At 36.0% G+C, this 22,981-nt stretch overlaps 2 protein-coding genes across 5 annotated transcripts; one reads left to right on the top strand and one right to left on the bottom strand.

Moving 5' to 3' along the window:
* The first annotated feature begins 6,858 nt into the window (after nt 1-6,858).
* LOC133864222 (protein ARV 2-like) lies at nt 6,859-15,337 on the top strand. Of its 4 annotated transcripts, none has more exons than XR_009899468.1 (10): nt 6,859-7,175; nt 7,286-7,333; nt 7,478-7,567; nt 7,846-7,891; nt 7,998-8,080; nt 8,191-8,285; nt 8,973-9,039; nt 12,654-12,712; nt 12,874-12,949; nt 14,981-15,337. XR_009899468.1 is itself a non-coding variant. In XM_062300500.1 (9 exons), exons 1-8 carry the CDS (start codon nt 7,062-7,064, stop codon nt 12,909-12,911), a joined length of 591 nt encoding a protein of 196 aa, XP_062156484.1. In that variant the 5' UTR covers nt 6,860-7,061; the 3' UTR covers nt 12,912-12,949; nt 14,981-15,337. The 4 variants fall into 4 exon arrangements, 2 of the variants coding, with proteins under 2 accessions (XP_062156484.1, XP_062156483.1); XR_009899469.1 differs by having other exon boundaries at nt 6,860-7,175; nt 12,644-12,712; nt 14,981-15,043; XM_062300500.1 differs by lacking the exon at nt 12,654-12,712 and having other exon boundaries at nt 6,860-7,175; nt 12,864-12,949.
* A 4,170-nt stretch (nt 15,338-19,507) lies between these two features.
* LOC133862292 (protein NTM1-like 9) lies at nt 19,508-22,510 on the bottom strand. The gene is made up of 5 exons (XM_062298063.1): nt 22,007-22,510; nt 21,640-21,902; nt 20,808-20,942; nt 20,200-20,703; nt 19,508-20,053 (listed from the first exon to the last, which is right to left on the bottom strand). Exons 1-5 carry the CDS (start codon nt 22,164-22,166, stop codon nt 19,760-19,762), a joined length of 1,356 nt encoding a protein of 451 aa, XP_062154047.1. The 5' UTR covers nt 22,167-22,510; the 3' UTR covers nt 19,508-19,759.
* Between the last annotated feature and the right edge of the window lie 471 nt (nt 22,511-22,981).

A 22,981-nucleotide genomic window follows, 5' to 3' on the forward strand; every position in this document is an offset into this window, starting at 1 on the left:
TGTGTTATATGTTAATCTGATGAGTATATATATATATATATATATATATATATATATATATATATATATATATATATATATATTAAGATTGAATTAAGTAGGTAGGTCAAACGTACACCTTATATATGTTTGTGTTAAGCATGAGGAAATATGGTACTCTTCTCTTGACTTATATGGGTTCCCTCTCATTCTGGATAACACATTATATATGCAATAAGAAAGGTTTAATTTGGTTCTTTTTCTACATCACTACATTTATGATTTTTAATTCAAGAAGCTTGTTTTGATTGATCATATATTAGGTTGTTGAAAATTGGAGAACTCACAAACTAAGGGAGAGAAAAATTAGATTGAGGGAAAAAAAAAAAAAAAAAACCTTGGATATAAGCAAATGACTTGCTTAATTGTATTTATAGACTACCTTATTCACTTGCATAAATTCTAAGTAAATCCCACATGTAGCATAAATTCCATGTAACTCTAGCTAGCACATCTGCACATGCTTGAAAAACCAAAAGACAAACTTGTCAAGACACTAAATATAACTTAATAACTTACAAGAATATGAAAAAAACTTAGAAATTATTGAAATGAAGATTATTATTCAACATAGTTTACCCAATAAAATTCATGATATTAATTTAATTTGTAGCTAATTACAAAGTCAGACAAAGGGTTCATATTGTCTATTATATATAACCCTTCCATGAAATATTATGTTCATTAGTTCCAATTAACCATATTCATATTCTCCTTATTTATATATTTTATCTTCAGTTTCCAAGACTTGATCTTATGCTCTCAGCTTGGATATTGCATATAAAGTATATATTTTGTTAATTATATTAGAATCCCCATAATTTCTCTGTCCTGTTTGCTTGTATCACATATGAGAATCCTCAAAATCTTTTTACCTTATTTAACATTACTTAAGAAATTTCAATGAATAACACATATATGAGCTGATGCATTTATAACGTGGGAAAGAAGGATTCTAGCTAGAAGGATCGAAGCACTAAATAGAATGGAATGTGAAACAAATTAAAAGAACGGTTTAAAGAAAGTATATATATATATGCATGGGAAGCCAAAAACAAACCTAATGCAAAATAGTGCCACTATATATAAACAGTAAGCTTAAATAACACATACAAAGAAGCTAAATGTGATAAATTCCACCTATGATCATTAAAAGTGACAATTTCTTAAAGTTTTGCAAATAATTTTGGGGAGAAGGACTAGTTAAGGTGGTATTTGATAGACCTTTTTAAGAGGTGTTATTTTTGTGTTTTGATTGAAAATGTATTTTGACGTAACTTAAAGTGAAAGGAGTTTCTTTTGTAAAGAAAGTTTGTTATTATTTTAACTTTTTTTTAAAAAAAGAAAAAAAGAAAAAAGAAGTTAAAAGAAGAAAAAGGTTATCAAACAGCTAGACCTTAAACATTCACAAACTAGTTATTGAGAACCAAGAAGATATTGCCATCTCTGATCTCCCAGCCGCCAATACATGTACAATATTGATTTAACTCATTTGAGTAGAGACTAGCTGCCATTATTGGGAAACGAGAACAGCCAAATAAAAAAAGAAAACTGAAAATGAGAAAACGCCAAAAGTTTCTCCTGTTTTCCCATTGTGTTTCAATGACGAGGATCTTTTTAACTAATACTGCTTTTCTTGCTGGCAGCTGGTTTCTCAAGTACTAGGGGAAGTGTTTCCTTTAACAATATTATGGTTACAAGATTTATCTACGGTTCAGATGAGAAAATTAAAGAAACTTCTTTTAAGCAACAGTACTATTCATAAGCTGAACAATGTACTAGCTAGCTAGATGTAGCACAAAAATTGTCCACTGATCGAATCATTGATGTTCTTAAAGAATTTGATATTCCAGTGCTTAAACTTGATTTAACAGTGCAAAGATAGTGTCATACTAAGGTTAAACTTGGTTTAACAGTGCAAAGATAGTGTCATACTAAGTACTAATTAGGTTATTTTATATCAATCACCCCATATCTCACGCATACTGATCATCCAATTAGTATTTGACATGGAAAAATCATTTATTGAATCCCAAAAAACTTAACAACTTTTGTGCTGTTGAGTTTTGACTTCCATGTATTTCAGTTTAAAGGCATTGGACATCATCGATCTCTCTACTCTACAGGGAAATTTCAGGTCAAATGGATATCCATTGATCAGCTATCTTAGTTAACTAGTTGTTCTATTTACCGGCCAACAACCATCTAATTAAGCAAGCTACTTGATGAAACTAAAATACAGAAATTATGTGCATGGTTGATGATCCAAATTTCTGAATAATGCACCATTAATCAACTTGATTGAAACATATTTGGATTATACAATGTTCGTTGGCATGCACAAGTGCACAACGACTTTACATCAGATCATGCCATTTGGGATCATAACTAATTAACATGATTTTATGAATAGTTTTTCCACTAACAAGCAAGTGGTCAAGGTCAACTGATCTGCAGAAAGCTAATATATGTACGCATGTTCCCTTCACGAATGTATACTATTTGCTTCACCGCAGTACTGCTGCATGCATGTGATCTATCTATTTTTTTTTTTTCTTTTTTCCTTATTTATTTATTGATCATCGATAAATGTCCTCATTCACGACTCTTGGTGCAGAAGAAACAGTGGAGATGCGATCAAATTGTCTTTCACTCTAATATATATATTGGTTTCGTGGACTAATAGGCATTGATACGGCCAGTTTCTGTTTGATAGTGATATCTACGTACATAATATAAGTTTAACTAAAATTCTTTTGCTTGATATTGCTACTGAATGAGCCTGCATTACTTTGGATTAAATAGTAATAGACTCTTTTAATTATATCATGCTAGCTCTTGAATAGGATTCGATCTCTTCATTTCACATAAATGAAGATGATTAATTTTACGGTTAAGATTTTGTTTTGTTGTATCTAAATGCATATAGCACTATAATTCTTTGTATGCTAGCTTGCTCCATAATTTTGCGCTAAAACTCTCAGATTCATTAAGTTAATTAACAAGACCAGATCTATATATATGATCCTGTTTATTCGCTTGTAACGTGCGCAAATTGATCAATACCTTGAAAGAATAGGTAATTAAATAATATAAGAAAACAAGTATGTATAGGAGATAACAGATAAATACTATATATAATGAGATGCTGTCAATATATATATAATATGTTCTTCTTCTACTATTCATAAAAAAAAAAAAAATGTTCTTCTACTATTCTTCTTTTAATCTTTAAAATCTTTTCATTATTTGAACCGAAGCATCAACTCCATGTTAAGATCTTCTTAACTTCATGTGAAGTACTAGATAGCATTCATTTCATAGTTCATATTAAATTTTACAGATCTGATGAATCAATGATGTATATGTTGCTACATAATAAAACAAAATCTTAATTGTAAAATAGATCCTCTCTATTTTACGTGAAACAAAATCAAATTTTAATTGTAAAATAGATCTTCTCAATTTCAAGTGAAATAGAAAACATCTATTTCATGGTTTAGATTAAAAATTTCACATATTTAATTAATGGTATATATATGTTGTTACGTCATTGAAAATTTTTAAATGACCTGACACCATGTGTATACTATTAAATTCAACAAAACAAAATTTTAATCACAAAATAAATCCTCTCAGTCTCACTTAAAATGGAAAGGATCCTTGTCGACTGTATCATAATTGCATGAATATTATAATTACACATTTTATAATCATTAACGCATGCATTCACAAAATTCCTACCCTCAAAGCCCTGAAATCCGAAATGCCCACCAAGAAAGAAAGAATAGGTTAGGCTCAAGATGCACATATAATTAAGAATGATAATTAAAGAAATTAAGCCACGTGCATGCATGCATGAAGCACAAACAAAAGTCATTTTTTATTTGCAATTGATCAATGCCTTCAATTTTGTAAACCAGTTGTAGTTTTAGCTTATAATGGTAGTACTCCTGCAGGTTTCTTTTAATTTGTGCACCATAGAAGATGAAAACTCAAGTAAAAAAGATTGTAATTATCACATTAATTATTTCCAGCGGTTTGTTCTAAGGCTAAAGATAGTATATATATCGACCACGTGGCAACATATAATTATGGATCTGGCTTGTTACAGCACACATGCTGTAAAAAATTTCAATGGCCCAGATACAGTAAAATTATTTAACGGCTTAGATGTAACAAAAAGATCTCAAAAAAAAAACTTGTTTTTTCAACCCTCTCTAATTCCCTGATCGTGTGTTGTGTCTTTCAGTTCTACTTAGTTTGAATCAACAAATAGAAAAAGATGCAATGCAGTAGACGAGGGTTTCTCTCGATCTAGCAATTAATTCCTTAACAAAATCCACATCCCTAGCTATTGAAGCTATGCATGCGTGCACCACACTGATTTATGTATTTAGCTCTCTGAATCATCATTGCCCTTCACCTGTAATGAGTAGGTGGGTTGAGCAAAGCAATATTAAATATTGGAATCCTATTTCTTTTATGCGAGCTTTTGACTTGCTTGCCCTTCCATGATCTGCGGATGTAACAATGTAATGTATCTTCGTGAGGTATCAGAGGACTAAAAAAATTGAAGAAATTGCCATTAATCAAAGGCACTTTTCACTTTTGGTCGCGGAACAGATGTTTTGCATTTTTGAAACACATTTCTATCCATAACCTTCAAAGTTGTTCTGGGTTCATAAACCCCATGCTGGTTTTGACATGGAAATGCAAGAACACGATCAAAGAGAGAGAAGGGTCGAAAAAACAAATTTTCTTTTATTACATCTAGGCTGTTAATACTTTTATAACATCTGGGTCGTTGAATACTTTTATAACATAACTACGGCACACAAGCCGGATCCTATAATTATAATCAACCTTAAACTTCTTATAAAAAAAAAGAAACAAATGAGGAATATTAATGAAACTCATATTGCGCATGCTGGCATATATAGATTCGAGGTTCTTCTATCATTGGAGAGAGAGAATGTCCAAGAAAAAAAGAAGAAAAAGATAACTGGTATATATATATATATATTCTTTTTCTTTTTCTGGTGGATATATATATAGTAACAAGCATTCATATTGTTGGTGGAATTTGAGGTCCCAATTATGTACGTAGGATCAACTTTTCTTGGAAAAGCTTGAATTGTTTCGTAAGCTTCTTTCTTTTTATGATGTCGGTTGGATTATTTCTATCGCTTTTGGCACTTTTGGGCATATATATATATATATATATATAGTATCTTTTTTTGAATCCGAACGGCATATTAATTCAAAAAAAAAAAAAAAAAAAATTTACAGCCTAAGGCATGCATATAAAAAATAGTTAGAATTATCAAGAACAGAAATTTGAAGTTCAACCCATGGATAGGTAGAGAGGAATTTAGGGTTGGTAATTAAAGGCCAACTTACCATTGTATTTTTGAAAAGAAAGAAAGAAAGAAAAAAAAAAAAGAATTATTATATTCGGTTGAGTTCAATTGGGGGTATTAAATTCACATAGAAGTCTCCAATTTAATGCAAGGATAAGAAAAAAAAAATATATCAATTTGTAGTTTTCGATTCAATATTAGTCATTATCATTATGATCAAATTTAATTACTTTCACAAACATAGTCTTTCCTTTAGAACCAGAAACAACATGTGAAATAGAAGGCAAAGATGAATAAGATTTAATAAAACCCAAACCAGAGTTTAAGAACTATTGTTTTGAACATTCAACATCTAGAGAATTTGTTTAAATGTTCTTTAAGCATGTCAATCTCAAGTTTCAACTTATTAGACACAAATCCAGCTTAATTAGCAAGCAAGTTCTCCTTTCTAAGTTCAACTTTTTAAAGGTCTTTTTATTTGATTTTTTCAATTTAGTACATCCACCGCAAAGCTTTTTATACGTTCACAACTTAATTACAAAACTTACATGACAAAATTTAGCCGGTTCATTTTAAATGAACAGTCTAAATCTTTGAATAGGACCTCAATCCTTCTGGGTAGGGTTGTAAATGAACGGGTTTCTTCGACAATATGTTCGTATAAACTCGAGTTTAATTCGGTCCGTTAAATAAATTAGTCTATCGTGAACACATAATTAGGCTTGATTATTAAACAAGTTATACTCGTATAAACTCAGCTCGACTCGTATAACTTTACTTTTATTATTTTTATAATATTATTTTAATTTTGTAATTAGAACATCTTAAATAAAGATGAATTATCTTCCTAACACAATAGATATAACTTTTATTATTGTGATTGTAAGTCTTGATATAGATATGTGTGTTTGTGCATGTATGTGTATGTACAGGGGCGGAGCCGCCTCAGGCCTACCCCCCCCCCAAGACCCAAGGTGTTCCAAAAAAATAAAAATAAATAAATTTTACCCATAATTTTATTTTTTATTTTTTAGTTTTGGCCCCTTCCCTCCCCCCAATATATATATATTTTTTGTAATTGGCCCCCCAATTCGTAAAAGTTGGCTTCGCCCCATTGTATGTATAAATATATCGTGTGTGTGCCGCATAATGAATTTAGATACGTACTATAAACCATACATATAAACTCGAGATTTGATTATTTAATATTAAAGTTGATTTATTTAATTAACTTAAATGATAAAATCTTAATAATAATTCATTAACTAATAATCAATATGGATTTATAAAAAAATAAACAATCATGCTATATAAAAAAAAAATGAGTAGAAAAGTAAATAAAAAAAAATTGAATAAATTATGTAGCTCGATAATAAGTTAAAAACCCGAGTAATATTAAAAGTAACATTAAAGAAACCGAAATTCTTTTAGGCCCTACTTGCATGTGGGGTTGTCTTTTAAGGAGAACACAGAAAGAAAAGGAACTAAGGCGGTCAGAAAATGGAGTAATCAGGTCTGGTGGAAGTAGTCATAGGTAGATGGGCCGAAACCGACTATTGGGAAGTCGGTCACTCTCCAATCCAATAGGAAGAGTGGGAGACACAGATAGATGTACAGCGGTTAAAGTTTGAGAGAGTGTCGGAGTGAGCCGGAGCGTGGATGATTGAGAATAGACAGAGAAGAGAGATGGATTACCGGTGTGTCCAGTGCGGGTTTGGGATCAAAACACTGTTCGTGCAATACTCACCCGGCAACATCCGGCTCATGAAATGTGTACAGCAAATCAGAATCTCCTTTTTCTTTTTCTTCTTCCTTCTTTAAACTCCACTCTACACGCGACAATTAATTAGTTATCTGTTTTTTTTTTTCCCAAATTTTGGCAGGAGAATTGCAAAGCCGTCGCTGATGAGTACATCGAATGTGAAACCATGGTAATGCTATTGTTATTTAAAAACGAAAAGCTAAAATCTTTATATCGGATGCCTCATCCATACCTTCTTAACCATTTGAGATGTTAATATATTTGAATTAATTTTTTTCTTTTTTCTTTTTGCGTTTTTCTTTTTTGGTTGTAGATTCTTATAATTGATTTGATTCTGCACAAGCCCAAAGCATATAGACATCTACTCTATAACATGCTCAAGCATGAACCTCCAAATCTCGAGGTACAAACTAATAAACTAACCTCTGTTTTACATTTTCCATTATTTTCTTCTTGCCCATTATTTGTATTTACGTATATATAATATGAACTCTATTCTGGTAAAGCGCTTTAACATGTACCCAGAATGCTGTTAGTTATTATCATTGCTTGTAAATTTCTTATAGAGCAAAGGGTAGTTCTTCATTTCAGTTTATCCGCTTTAATCTTATGATGATGCTGATCTGTCAAAGTCTTCTGATTCTAATAATGGATTTGTTGTTTGTTTTGTCCACTTTGCAGAATTTATTGTGGAAGTCAACTTTTGGTTATCTTCTTTTTGATGCTTGTATCCGTTATTATCAGTATGATTTCCTATTCTAGTCTTAGGGTTGTTCAATAATTAGTTAAACTCATGATGCAATATAATTGAGTGCCTTAGCGATGTATCCTAGACAGGAGTCTTGCTTTAAAAAGTAGCAAGGAAGAGTGGGGTTTGTCCATGAGCTTTTCTTCATTAGTTTGGACATGTGGAAAGGTTTGCTTGCTCACCTATATAAAGTGAATATGAATTTCATTTTCAGAACTTTCATGGGTTTGGATTTTTTTATTATGTCTAACTAATGGTTTTACCAATTATGGTTTTAGATTTTGACAGATGTACTTTTTGGGAACTTTTTGTTTCTTTGTACTTTTCTTCTTGCAATGAAGATATTTCTGAGCAGATTACCTGGAACCTCAAGGTAAGCATTGGCGGTACTTATTTATTTGTTTGCTTATGTTAAGATACAGCAATTTTAAGAGTGTGTGGTCTTTTAGGAACAAGATTTCAGTAGGCAGTCTTAAGCACCAATCAGTTGGGAAGCTTTCTCAATTAGCTCGGTTTGAATGATGAATCAAGCAGGATTCATGAAGTGGAGAAAGAAGTGTTTCCTGAATTTGTATGATCAGTTAATATTTACAAGTTATAGTGTAAAAATGTTGAAATGTAAATAGAATGAGAATACATGAATAATTGATGCTTTTGACGTCAATGACTGTCAAATTATAAAATACAAAAAGAACCGAAATCATTCATGAGAATTTAGAGGTAATACGTCAATGTTGACTAAAAATGGTTTGCTAGTTTGCAAAATAATATCCATTGTTATGCTGGTACGGAGTGAGTTCGTTCAAGCTTAAGGTGATGTGGTACAAAAGTAAAGCCTAGAAGAATACAAGTTGAGTTTGTGTAACACATACAAAGAGATAGCATATGATCACTTAGGAGGGGTATGTCCTAAAAAAGAGACGTATCAGAAAATGACTCTCTTAGCCAACCTTAAGTATTTGGATGAGGCACTTCCATGTTCAAATTTCTATCTATAACATTATCAAAAGTTTATTGGTAGCAATATGAAATGATTTGGCTTATTCTTCTTAAATTTCAGGTACAAAGACTTTGTGCTTGCAATCTTGATTTCAAGTTACTTCAAGATATTTCTTATTGCCATGATGGTATGCTTCTCTAACGTCACTTGACCATCAATATTATAGTAAATAAAACATTTTATGGATTGCGTTTGTCTTCTTATTTTGGTAAGTAAGTGTTTCCACTCCCCTGTGATCCTTTGTATTGCTCAGAAAAAGAAAAAAAAAAAAACAAGTGTTTCCACACCACAAAGAAACTATACAAAAGCATAGGGACATATTCCAGACGAAAAAACATTACAAAGACTCCTTAAATGGGAAAGACACTGAGCTAAAGTCTCATCACCAACTCAGAGTCTAAAAGAGGCACTAAACTCTAAGCACTAAAAACCTCTTTTGAGATACCCTATGATTTCTGAAGCCACCTATTTTCATGAGTTAACTTGAGACCATGCATGGTATTGATTTTCTCTCTAACATAAGACACGATCTCTTGGGATACAATACAGATGCTTCTGGTTATTTCCTAAAATGTTTTGGCATTCCATTCCCTCTAGATAGCACAGACAGTTGCCGCTGGCATGAGTTTTCAGATTAAACTCAATAAAGAACTTCCCTTTAAAGCTCTGTACCATTCAAATAAGGGTTTCCTCCCAACTTTTATAACTCACTGTAGGTTACATTTCTCACATAACGAAAACCAAATGCGTTCAGAGAAAGGGTAAGAGAAGAAGAGGTGATATAGGTCTTCCAACCTTTGCCCACGAAAGACACAATGAATCTCTAGGATGATAGCAAAAGAGTGCAACTTGTGCTGAGTGCTCAATTTACCTCTAATAGCTAATGAAAGCACTATAACATATGTTGAGAAATAGCTCTGTGATGCCAAACTATTCTGAACCAATCTATAATAGTACCTCAGGTACAGATGTTTTCCTAATAACTGTTCACGGAGAATTTACTATTGCGACAATCATCACTCACCATATTAGGTCTGAATCAGTCAGAGGAGCTCCCTCTAATTCCAAACAATCCCCGGATTTATTGGTAGGCCACTTCCAATCAGAACCACTTATGGTATATCCAATTGTGGCATTATCACCTAAAGCAGAATCATGGATCATTCTATTGCCAAACTGAATAGCAAGTGGGTCTATAGGACACCTATTATCATACCATAAGGTAATGGACGAACCATTCCTCATCAAATGTTTTATCTTCCCTTGAGCTATGTTTCTCAATTTGAGAATCTTCCTCCAAGCCCAAGAGCAATTTTAGATTCTAAAATTTTTTTGATTCCTAATCAAGTGAGTGCGGACCTAGATGCCATAGATGTTTTAGCATGCCAACTTTTTTCTTGCGCTCTATACTCTTGATGCCTAATCCTTTTTCATTCTTGGGAAGGTCAGCATGTTCCAAAGCTACCTTAGCCTCGTTGCTGATCAAGTCACTCCTTTTCCAAATAAAAGCTCTAAGAATCTGTTTGACTTCCTTAATCATAGGTTTAGGAAAAGCAAAGAGGGAGGTAGGGCCGGCACTTGTCTAATTCTTACGTGAGAATGAGCTCTAGAAGTCTAATTCTTTGTCTTGGCAATTATTCTGTGTACTAGTTCCCTATAGTCTTAACATTTTCAATCTGGAAGATTAGAGGAACCATTCAATTCCCCTTGTCTCAATCCGTTGGCCCCTAAAAAGAAACCATTAAATTTCCTTTTTATGCTAATAAAAAACTTGATATGTGAGATGCATTCTTTGATCAACTAAACCATGGGCTCTGGAAACCTAACTGTTCTCAAACAGCTAGAAGAAATGCCCACCTGATAGTTTCATCAGCCTTCATTAGATCCTCCTCCAGGGCATAATGAGGACTACTTTGATTCCTATGGTAGTTTCTGAACAGCTCCTGGGCTGACAAAATATTATCTCTGTCCTGCCATTTATCTATTACTTCCCAACAAGATGTGGCCAAAAGTGTTTAAACCAGTTGCCAATAATTTTGCAATGTGCTTGCAGATCATGTCGCAACAAGAGATAGGTTTGAACTCCTTTAACTAGTTAGGTTTAGGCACCTTAGGAACCAATGCAATAGTTGTTGCATTAACCTCCTTAAGAAGGCATCCAAAGTTGAACAAGAATTTGACCGTTCTCACCACCTCATTTCCAACTATACCCCAAGCATTCTTAAAGAAGAGGGTAATGTAACCGTCTAGCCTAGGTGCCCCAAATAACGAGAGAGATGTAAAAAGCAGGTCTGATTACGCTTACGCCTATTCCTAATCCTAAATGGAATGTAATGATGTAGGGATCCATATGTAAACATAGTATCTATTTAGATACGCTCGAGTAACCCTTTCTCATAATTAGAATGTATATAACCTAACCCTATTCCGGTTTGTCCCGGTATGGAATGATAACAAGAATATTTCTAGTGGAGCGTCTTTCACAATCCCTGGAGAGATAGTTCACTAATAGACCGAGGGATAAATAATTCGACACGTGTTTAAATAAGCAAATTATGTCATGTCATGGTTGCTTCAAAGAGAGCTGCCTTGATTTCATCCTCAATCCCTCGCCCTAGATGACCACTCTGACTTTGTAATAGTCTTTGAGCAAGAGTCTTCCCAAGGGTCTCGAGATTTAACTGAATGTTGTAAGAAGTTTCCTCAAGCAGCTTCTAAAAGTAACCCACAATCTTTGATTTAACCTCATTGGGATCTTCAATCCTAGTATTGTTCTCTCTGCATACTAAGACAATCTTCCTTCTGCTGTGATGGTTCTTCATAGTTTTTAAGAAAACTTTAGTTTTTTGATCCCCCAGGTTCAACCATTGTACCCGAGATTTTTGCCTATAAACACTGTCTCCAATTCTACTCAAATCCTTGTATTTCTTCACTGCCCTAACTTCCTCTCGACACATTTCCCCATTCAAAGGATTTTGGTGAACCTGCCTCTGTATGTGCTCAAATCTTCTCTTTAGTATGTGCTACTTTGTTTGAAATGTCAGAGAACCACTCTGAGTTCAGCTTATTTAGCTCCTTTTTTAGTCTCTTCAATTTCGTGCATAGCTGACACACAGGATGTCCATAGGGATCTATCTTCCACACCTTGTCAACCAAGGCCAAAAACTCAGGACGATCAACCTGAAAGGCATAAAATTTGAAGGGTTTCCCAACTCTATGTAACTCTACAAGCTTCACTACCACAGGGGAGTGATCTAGAATTATTGCAGGCAAGAATTGCACTTCAGAGCTTGTGAAGAAGTTTTGGCACTCTACATTAGCAAGTATTACGTCTAACTTCTCATAATTGGTCCCTCTTCTGTTTTGTTAGATAAGGTATAGAAAAGACCACTAAACCTCAGGTCATCTGACTTGGTGCTGTTGATGCAATTATTGAGTTTGTTCATCCAACTAGGCAACTCTAAAGCCCCCAACTCTCTCATTCTGACTTCTGATAGTATTTAAGGCACCAGCATTTATACATGGTCTTTCTTACAAACAGCAACATGAAAAACAGTATCGGTCCACAAAGATTCTCTGCTACTTGGGTTGTTCTCCCAATACACAATAGAAGCAATACAACTCCAAGTATTACCCGCAGAACTTACTCTACAATGTATAATTTGGTTCTTGCCCTTATTTTTTTTTGACTCACCTTGTTTCTCTATTGAGTCCTTCACCTTGCCTTCAAGGGGATTCAAGTTAGGGGAGACAGTGGTAGGCTCAGTTATCTCCTCTAATCTGGAGAGTCTCTACTCAGGGTAAGAGCACTAATATTTTCATCATCCCACTTATCTTCTGGAACAATGACAATTACATCTTCATCTTCTTGTGTTTTTTATTCCTTCTGTCTTCTTAGTAGAGTCTCTGTTGTCTGTTTAAACTCAGTATACATCTCTAACTTTGATTAAGCATTCTACAGGTCTGGGAGTTTCCATCTTCTGTGATTTTCATCATTGATTTATTTGTTTTATCATCCAACACAATGGCAGTAAAAGGTCAGTTGTAGTTACAGTTTTTAGAGATGATAAACAATCATTACTTTTCAGTAGTGACAATCTTGTCGGTACCATTATTAATTGTTATTTCATGCCTCATTGTGTTGGTGCTAGGAGGTTCATCAACATAACTAATTTAGTTTTTATTTTCTTCATTACCAAAAAGTGATACTCTAGCTGAGAATACACCCAAGTTTTACTCTTGCTTCAGAATTCCACTAATACTTCCAAAGAAAGTTAGGCTTTACAAACGTCCTCAGCTCCTTTTTCTATTGTGATTATAGTGTATAGTAAAGTTTAAACTTGCTTGTAAGCAAAGCAGAACTGTGGACTAACCCTAGATTTTGAGTCCAAATTTTGTTTTTTGGGTTATATGTTCTGAGCTTCCCGAAGCAATACACATCTTTAACCTTTATGCGAGGGTGCTCAATCATTTTCAGATATGAATTACTGAGTGATCAACTAATCCCATGTTTCGACCCTATATTATTGAGGTATATGAGTAAGCACTTCACATGGAGGATGATTGAATAATTATATTGAAAGTCATGAGCCCTGTTTCTTGGACGAAAGTTTGGGTTTTTGTGATGGTACTTACATAACTTCTTTTTTTGATAAGTAATAAATTGGTCTTATTAAAAGCGTAAGGCGCCCCAAGTATACCAGAAGTAAACAAAAGAAAGCACCTAACTAGAAATCGAAAAATGAAAATCCAAATCTTTCTCTTCAAATACTTCCATCCAAATGAACCCATAGAGAATCTTGTGCTTTGCAGATTCTAGAAGAACTTGTTGCTTACAGTTTATGTTTTGGTCTGGATATGACAATATATTGTAGGTTTTTTTTTTTTAAAAAAATAAAAATAAAAATTGTTGTACTGCTAAAATCCCTACGAGGTATCCCTCCAAGCATTGTCCTTGATTTCAAACATGTTAACTGTGGGCAACTCTGGGAATTGTTTAATTCATCTCAGATTCTTTAGCTGGGTAAGCATAGTATGAAAAATGTGCAACATAATTTATTTGGTGTTTCTAATTGTAAGAGGCCATAGCAACATGATAACCTAGCCTTAAAGCAACATATTTGGAATGCAGTTGAAGATGTTAGGGTAGCACAAATGACTTTTGTTCAAAGATGGTATTGAAGATGTTCTAAAGGTGATTTAACATGTTACTTATCAAAAAAAAAAAAGGTGATTTAACATGTTTGGATGTAATAGGGGATTGATTTTGTCAACTCTAAGGGGTCTGAATGGTGAAGGGTGAAAAAGACTTCTTGTAGTTGGTGAAAAAAAAATTAGAAGCTTAGATGTAACGACCTAGAGAAAAGCACTAGTAACATTTGCGCTATCACCTCAAAAAGACTAGTCAATTTGGAGTTTCCCTAAAATTTATTATAAAAAGCCCAGTTTCACCTAATAACTAGGTAATGTGGGACTTAACATTCATGCCTATCTCTATGAACTTCTCAATTTATGTGAGCTATTCATCTCTTCTCAATATAGAACCGAGGCATTACATTAGAATTTGTGCATCACATAGAGCTACAGAGCACGGAAGCACGGAAGAGTTATATATATTTACCTCTTATCACATTCTACAAGTTCAATGAGAAATGTAGGTACTTGTGAGATTTGTTTTATGGAATTGATAAAACATATTAGGTTTTCATCTAAATATTCTGATGAATAGTTTAACAAACATATTGACAATTACTAAGCATTTTTCGGTCAAATTAAACTCAATAATATGTGTCAAATTTAATATCGAAGTTTCCAGTCAGTTTATTACTGGTACTTGGTAGATGCAGATAGAAATGTGTGTTATTATGAGTAGATATTAGGCCTGCTTGTATCTGTAGGATCCCAATTCATGTGTGCTTTAGATAAATTTGTCTGAGTATCTCTCAGATTTTATTTTTTTAAGCAATTTAGGATGGCTACTGTATGTGAATGACAAACTTAATGTGTTTAGATCCTCTGACGAACCTTTGTTGTTGTTGTTGTTCTTCTTCTTTTTTTTGGTGAACCAGTGATAACCGGATCAGCTATGAGTAGATGCATAGGAGCCTGCCTCAGTGCGCATGCTGTTAAAGTCTTTACCTTTCTGATGTTCTAGCTAATGTCTTTGAGATGTGCAAACTTCTTCAGTGGCTAATGCCCTGATCTTTCTATTGAAATACAGCAGAACAGAGCATAATTTATGTTTTCTCTTGTATTTATTAGTTTTTTTTCCTACTGATGCAGTGGCTGTTGGATTGACCGTTGTGAGTGTATTATGTAAATTTGTGAAATAGAATGTTATGTTATATCCCCATCAAAGTTGAATTGGTCTATTGGGGCTCTGCTTAGCATTCTAATTAACAAATTAGAATTGCAGTGTGGAATCATTTTCAATTGTGCAATCTTCTCTTAAAAATGTAACCTTCACCTAAATCAAGCCCCAAAAATCCGATCTTTCGAACGTTACTTATGAAGCATATCCGTGGTAGTTGGTAAATGTTTCTCAAGTTCCATGAACAGATCTGAATCCAATTGTGATGACATCCAAATGCCCTGAATCACGGTTGTTTACATTTTCCTTATCTTTCCAACTAGAAGTGAAGAAAAACAAAAAACAAGGTTACTTTTTGGAGTGGATCGGTGAGGAGTGAGAGGAGTTATACGACCCACCTCTGCTTCGTAACTCATGATTTCTAACAGTATATGTTGTCCATTTATGATCTCCAACTGAAAAATCAAATGTGCTATGACTTGGGTTAGGCCAGTGCCTCTACAATTGTGTGCACATATGTTGATACTCTTGAGCCGTTCATTCTGTGAGTTTTTAACAATTTCTTTCAATGATTAACCAATCATCATCCTTTTAAATTGATTATGCAATTGATTACACGGTCAGCTTCGAGCAATGGACACTTGCAACAGAGAGTGAGAATGATTGGAGACTTGAGAGGGTGACTGAGAGATGGCTCAAAATGACTTGGAGACTGAGAGGGCCAAATTATCAACTCTGGATGACCGACTTCGGAGAGTTGAGGCAACCAGGAATGCTGAGCTCGCTACGAGCTTTGTGGCCAGGCTCAACACCCTCAAGAGAGGAATTTGGCAAGACTATCTAAAGGTCAACGTCTTGCAATATCACCCCCGAAGACTTTGTTCCTGACGCTGAAGACGATGTGGATCCTACTTTTCCCCATGTTGATGAACTTCAAGGCAATCTCCCTCAGACCTCAAGTGTAACTTGTTTTTTCATCTGTATTGAGGATTTTTTGCCGTTTGCTAAGAACAATTATGTTAGTAGCTTTTAATAAGATGTATTTTTTGTCTTTTGAGCAACTCCTCGAGTCCTTTGGTTTGGTTGCTCGGACAACCTATTAGTGGAGCAGTGTTTTAAAGTAATAGCAAAGGTACTAGCAAATTGGCTTAAGCAGGTTTTACTTGAGGTTATTTCATAACAGCAGAGTGCTTTTCTGCCTGGACGACTCATTTCAGACAATATCTTAGTTGCTTACGAAGCCCTTCATACCATGGCCACTCGACTGTCGGGGAAGCAAGGGTATATGGCCTTTAAGCTCGACATGAGCAAGATCTATGATCGAGTTGAGTGGCAGTTTCTCGAGGGAATTATGAAAAAATTAGGGTTTGCTGAAGCTTGGATCTCACTGATTATGAATTGTGTTCGTTCAGTCACCTATTTAGTTTTAAGCAATGGAAGACCAGCTAGACTGATAACTCCTTCTAGAGGATTGAAGCAAGGGGATCCGCTATCCCCCTACTTGTTTCTGTTGTGTGCGGATGGGCTTAGTTTGTTGTGGGAGGCCGAAAGGGAAGGAAGCATTTCGGGAGTTCTTGTTTCAGTAAAAGGCTATAAACTCAGCCATTTATTCTTTGTGGATGATAGCCTATTGTTTTGTAGGGCCAATTCCATAGAATGGAGGAGAATTCACCAACTACTGCATTTGTATGAATTGGCATCGGGTCAAGAGTTGAACGCTAAGAAAACATCCATTTGTTTTAGCAAGAATACAACGCCCGAGTTTAAGGAGCATATTAGTTCTCTTGTGGGAAATTCAGCAACCATGAGCTATGAGAAATATCTGGGGTTACTAGCTATGGTGGGTCGTTCAAAGAAGAAAACATTTGCTGGAATCCAAGGAAGAGTTGGGAAGAAATTGGAGGGTTGGAAGGAGAAATTCCTTTCACAGGCAGGCAAGAAAATTCTTCTCAAGGCAGTGGCTCAAGCCATTTCCACATATGCCAGGAGTGTGTTCCTCCTCCCCAAAACCCTTTGCAAATCTCTCAATTCATTGATGAACAAGTTTTGGTGGGATTCACAGTCTAATGGTAAGAAGGTGCCGTGGATGAGTTGGGAGAGAATGGGGGCATCCAAGCTCAGTTGTGGTATGGGATTACGGGACTTAGAAGTGTCTAATTTAGCCTTGCTTGCAAAATAATGTTGGCGATTGCTTCAATCTCCAAACTCTTTGGTGGCTTGGATCATGGCGGAAAAGTATCATCTTAATGGCTCATTTATGCAAGCAAGTTTAGGAGGCAGGCCTTCTTATGCTTGGCGAAGCATTCTCAAAGCTCGGCCAATACTGGAAAGAGGGTTAGGAACTTAGGATGGAGGGTGGGGAATGGAGCTAATATTAAGATATGGGGAGATAAATGGCTCCCATCCCCCACGTCTTTTCAAGTACGAACTCCAGTTCGGGTTCTTCACCATGATGCCAAGGTTGTTGACCTTATTGATCCAACAACAAAGGAGTGGAAGTTTCAACTCATTGGGGAGATTTTGAGCAAGAAGAAGCTACTATGATATGCAACCTGCCTCTTAGCCCTTTACTGAACAATGATAAGCAGGTATGGTTGGGCTCAAAAAGTGGCTTTTTTTTAGGTGAAAAGTGCATATTATATGGAGAATTCTAGAAGAGATATAGATAAGGGATCTTGTTTAGATGCCTCGGCCGGGGGGGAGTTTTGGAAGACTTTATGGCAATTGCATGTGCCTGCTGCCCTCAAGAATTTTCTCTGGAAGGTGAGCAATAACATAATTCCTACCAAGGCAAATCTCCACCGGCAGAAAATCACCCCAGACTCGCTGTGCCCCATCTGTGGTGGAGAGCCAGAAACAGTCTTCCACATTTTGTGGTTGTCCTTCCTCAATGGGGGTTTGGTAGGAAAGTAGCCGACATGTTCAAAAATTATCCCTTATCGAAAGTGGCGGCCTGGGACTTCCCCAACAGCTGCTGGATAAGCTAGAAGAGGATGATTTTCTTGAGGCAATGACAGTATCACAGTTGATTTGGATGCGTCGAAATACATTGGTGTTTGAAGGGTCTTTTACCCCTCCGGCTATTCTGTTAGGACATGCTAAAATCTAGCTCACAGAGTTTGCTCAGGCCATAGATTTGTCTGAGCTAGGCCGAATAGATGCTGTCCTACCTCCCCCGTCATGGGAACCTCCTCCTCTTGGCGTGTTTAAGGCAAATTGGAATGCAACAATGGATTGCAAGGAAAAGCTGGTTGATATTGGGGTGGTGGTCCGATCGCATGAGGGTGCTGTGAAGGCGGCATTTAATGTGGTAGAGAAGGGCATCACAGACCCTACAGCAACCGAGGCTCTGGCAGCATGGAAGGTGATCCAATTCTGCAATTCCCAAGGCTGGAAGCATGTTTTATTTGAGGGAGACTCATAGCTTGTGGTAAAGGAGCTCAACAGCTCTACTGAAAGTTGGAGGTCTTTTGGCAATTTGATAGAGGACTCAAGGCAACTCTTCTTGATTTTGATTCTTTTATGGTTCAGCATGTTAGTCGAGTAGCAAATTTTGCTGCTCACTGTCTGGCTAAAGTGGCTTTGTCTTTAAGGCTAGAACAGGTATGGATGGAGGGATGTCTTCCCCCCATCCAGAGTATTGTATTCTCTTTGATTTATAACATCATCATTATTCTTCCAAAAATAAAAAATAAAAAAAATCCAATAATATTTTACTATATATCTAAAAGTCACATCAGTTTTGAGAGGATTTAAAGAAGACATGTGTCTTCTTTTTAACATTACTCGGACCCACAACCACGGACTGCCTTCAAAGTTGGCAAGTAAACTGCAGGTGTAGGGAACCCTGTGAAGTCAAGGAAGTAAGCCCTCGTAGAGAGAGAGAGCAATCTCTGACTGTGTAGGGGGGAGGAGCTTGTCCGATTAACATTCCTGGCAGTAGCATTATCTCAGATACCTATTATAGTCGAACATGTCGGGGAGAAGCTGTAAATCCTGCCCTGGAAGCTTCAGGTAAAAACATGGCGCCAATTGCCAAACAACAAAAAATGATCATGAAACAGAAATACTGCCTACTCTGGAAGTCAATCAAATGTCTCTAGTGTTCAATAGCATATATATCTGCTCTGAATTTGAACCATTAGCAACCAAATTAGCATGAACAGGAGTAAAAAATGGCAGCTGTGAGTTGTTTGTTCAAAACTATCAAGACACAACTCTCCCAAACATCCAATGTCCCAATCAAAACGAATCATTCATACAACAATTTTAAACCACGTAAACATCAGAAAACCATACATAAAATTTTCCATTCAGCATTGAGGTTCACAGCATTCCCAAGTCGTAAGTTACAATATAACTGACTAATGAAAAGTGAAACACTAGTTATATATACCAGGTATAGACGTCTCATCACAACACAACAAAACACATGCTAGGGGACTTCGCCTTCCTGTGATGAAATGTTGAAAGCATTCCTGGTAAGTGTAGCATTTCTCAGGTGAAATGAACACAAAAAACTCTTGGATGAAGTTTATCACCAGTTCCCATATAACAACACTTCCCGAATAACGACCAGGAACAAAAATATGCCAAATAGTAGTTTGACAAAATACACGGAGGGTGGACTAGAATCGTGGCATGGTAGAGATGTCTCTTGGAAAGTGAAATAACCCTTTCGATTGCTGCCAACTGAGCCACCCGATGTTGACTTCAAACTCTTCTTTGCATTGGTGACTGGAGCCATTTTCGGCGCTTTGTCAGAGTCTGTAATGGACTTTTCCTTCTGAGTTGGATCGACAATGGAAATGTGTCTTGAAGCATCTTTGGCCTGCAATAGGAAATCATATTTATTGAGTTGAAATGTCATGGCATAAATAAATGTCTTGAAAATAAATTTTGCTTCCATTTGAAAACATCTTAGTGGAGACAGGCTTCTGTTCATGTTGTCTATGCTGCAGCTCAAAATTCTCTCACCTTGTCTTGCGATACTGCTTTGCGCGAACTGTTCCTCTGTGATTGGCTTCTTCCCTGAGCAGCTCTCTGTGCTACAAAGTGGCGGGATCTTCGTTGATGTTGAGGTGTGAAGGTTTTTACTTTTTGAGGAGATTCTGATCTGGCTAATGTTTGAGCTGCGTCAGTGTCTGTGTCACTGCTCATTCCACCTTCGGCATAGTACACCATTCTCAATGGCTCTGGTGCCCTGGAGCCGTTGTGGTGAATAATTTCTTCACAGAAGAATTCATTCTGATCAACAAGAAGTGAATTGGCGAACTCTTCAGCTTCCACTTTATCAGCGTCATACTGAAATGGCATCCTATTGCGTTCATCATTATGGCTATTGGTAACTGTGATACCCAAGAAAGAGGGCCTCTGAGAATTGTGTTGTGGAAATTGCCGTGAGGAAAAGAACCCATAATGCTGTGGCTGAACGTTCGCCTCAATGAGTGATTGGTAGTTTGCTTCTGGTTGATTATATACCTGAATAAAGAATCATAAACAAGCAGGTTTCAATTCCAAATATGCTTCTCATGGTCCATATGAAGGATTTTATATTGGAAATGTCCACAAGGCATGCTCCTTACCTCTTGAGTTGAATCATCTGGAAGATGAATTTCAAAATCAGAAGCAGTATAGCTGCTTGCCTCGCCTTCATCACAGGTTGATACAGCAGTCTTCTCATCTGTTTTTTTCTTTAAGCGACAGATGACAAAGGGCCTCTGCACAAATTGAAGAACAATTCAACAATTACGTTGTCATAGTAAATAATAGAAGTTTATGGGGGAAAAAAAAAGGCAAAACAAAATTCAAAACATCAGAATCAGAAGCATATAGCCTAAACTATTTCTAATCACATCAACGACTGTTTAGGATGAATCAGCAGGCATCAAGTAGCAATAATGATGAAAACCAATTCTTCTTGTGAACAACAATGATGAAACAAAGCAAGTTTGCCAGGCAATTTGAGAACATCTTAGCAAAGAAGGCCTTGAAGTTTATGCCCATATGGTAACACACAATTCCAAAACCAATTCCAAGAACGTGATTAGTAAGTGCCTGATATGAATATACAACCTCTCCTACTGTCTTTTAATGGAATTCAAATAATATAACTTTGACATCCATGCTGGTTACAAGAACTCATTGCAGCATAGTCCAAACAAAATAAAACGTGGAAAACAAGCAGTTAGTGAGGAAAAAAAAAAAAAAAATGATAAGTGCATAATGTATGTTTTGGGATTATGTTTTTAAAAAACTATGATTTAAAAATACAGAAGATCTGCATTTTCAAATCGTATGCAAGATTTTAAAAGCTAATTGCGATTTGAAAGATTAAACTGTGATTTTATCAAACACCTAAACGCATAACTCTGCATTTCTAAAAATCTCGTTTTCGAGCCCGACAAGAATACCAACCCGGTGAGGAAGAGTGGCAGCTGGGTGATACTCGTGGATAACCCAATCGGTCTTGACCGCTTTACGAGCACGACCTTTATAGAACACCAGAGTCTTCTTTGTAGCAATCACGGTGCCTTTAACCCTGACCTTCCGATCCTGACCGGTGGGTTTCCAGTAGCCGGACTCGGTCGCCCTGTTCGTCCGGTAACTGTTGGGGTACTTGAAATCCTGGGTACAAAAGAAGAACCATTCTTGGTCATCTGACTTGATCGCTGATAACCCTACACAACCATGCACAAGAGCGTTCATCACAATAGCATACTCCCATTTTACACATACACACTATATATATCATTATAAATGGATGAAGTAAAAGTAAACGTACTGGGTAAGTCCCAAGGCTCCCACTTGCAGACATCAACTTCAGCGATATCGCTAACCTGGGAGTCCTCGCCGAGCATTTTGAACTTCAGGTAGTGGTTGACGAGTTCTTCATCGGTTGGGCGGAATCCGTATCCCACCGGCACTCTTGTCCTGCTCGTCATCTCTTACTAACTTCAACTTCTCTCAAGAAAATTGGAAAATACAGGAGGAAACAGAGAAGCTCAAGAAGAAGAAACGTATGCCTTGTTTGTTAGAATCAGCTGAGGTTGTGTTTTGGGGAGAGTCGTGAATGAGTTGTTGTTGTTACTTCTGCGTTGACTGGAGATTGATCTCAGTCTATGGCTTCCGATCCATGGCAGACTGAGAGAGAGAGTTTGGATTGGCCACATTATGTAGTGCTTCCTGTAACGTGGATCCCACTCAAACCGTGTCTAATCAATTCTTCGTACTCCATGTAGCTTGGGAATGTTCTAGGTTCACTCCTGTTTTGCTTACTCTTCTACTCTGCAAACGAAATTATACCAACTACGCAAGTCGAATCACGTAAACTTTAGTGTTTTATTATACTGGTTTATTTGTATTTGGCTATTTTCTTCTTATTTTTTTTTTTTTAAAATAATTTATTTTGTCCCAACAAATTGGTATCAGAATTTAAGTCTTTTATTTAGCGGAGTGATTAATGCAAAATTTGAAGTAGAAAAGTTGATGGTCATAATAGTTTCGGTCTTTAACGAATCAAGATGTGACAATAAGGCTCGGGCAAAGATTTTGGATGGCGAGATGCCATCAACATTATCAAATGAGGGAATTGCAAAACTTGAAGAAAAATTCTACATTTCAATTTTATCTTCTTTTTCGTATGGAGTTTTGAGAGTAGTTGCTGATGAAGAAATTGTTGTTAGACTTTGAAAGAAGCTAGAGAACCTGTCCATCGCTAATCGTTTGTATTTGAAGCAATAACTATGTACCCTTAAAA

The sequence above is a fragment of the Alnus glutinosa genome, chromosome 3 (assembly GCF_958979055.1).
Source record: "Alnus glutinosa chromosome 3, dhAlnGlut1.1, whole genome shotgun sequence".
Taxonomy (NCBI): Eukaryota; Viridiplantae; Streptophyta; class Magnoliopsida; order Fagales; family Betulaceae; genus Alnus; species Alnus glutinosa.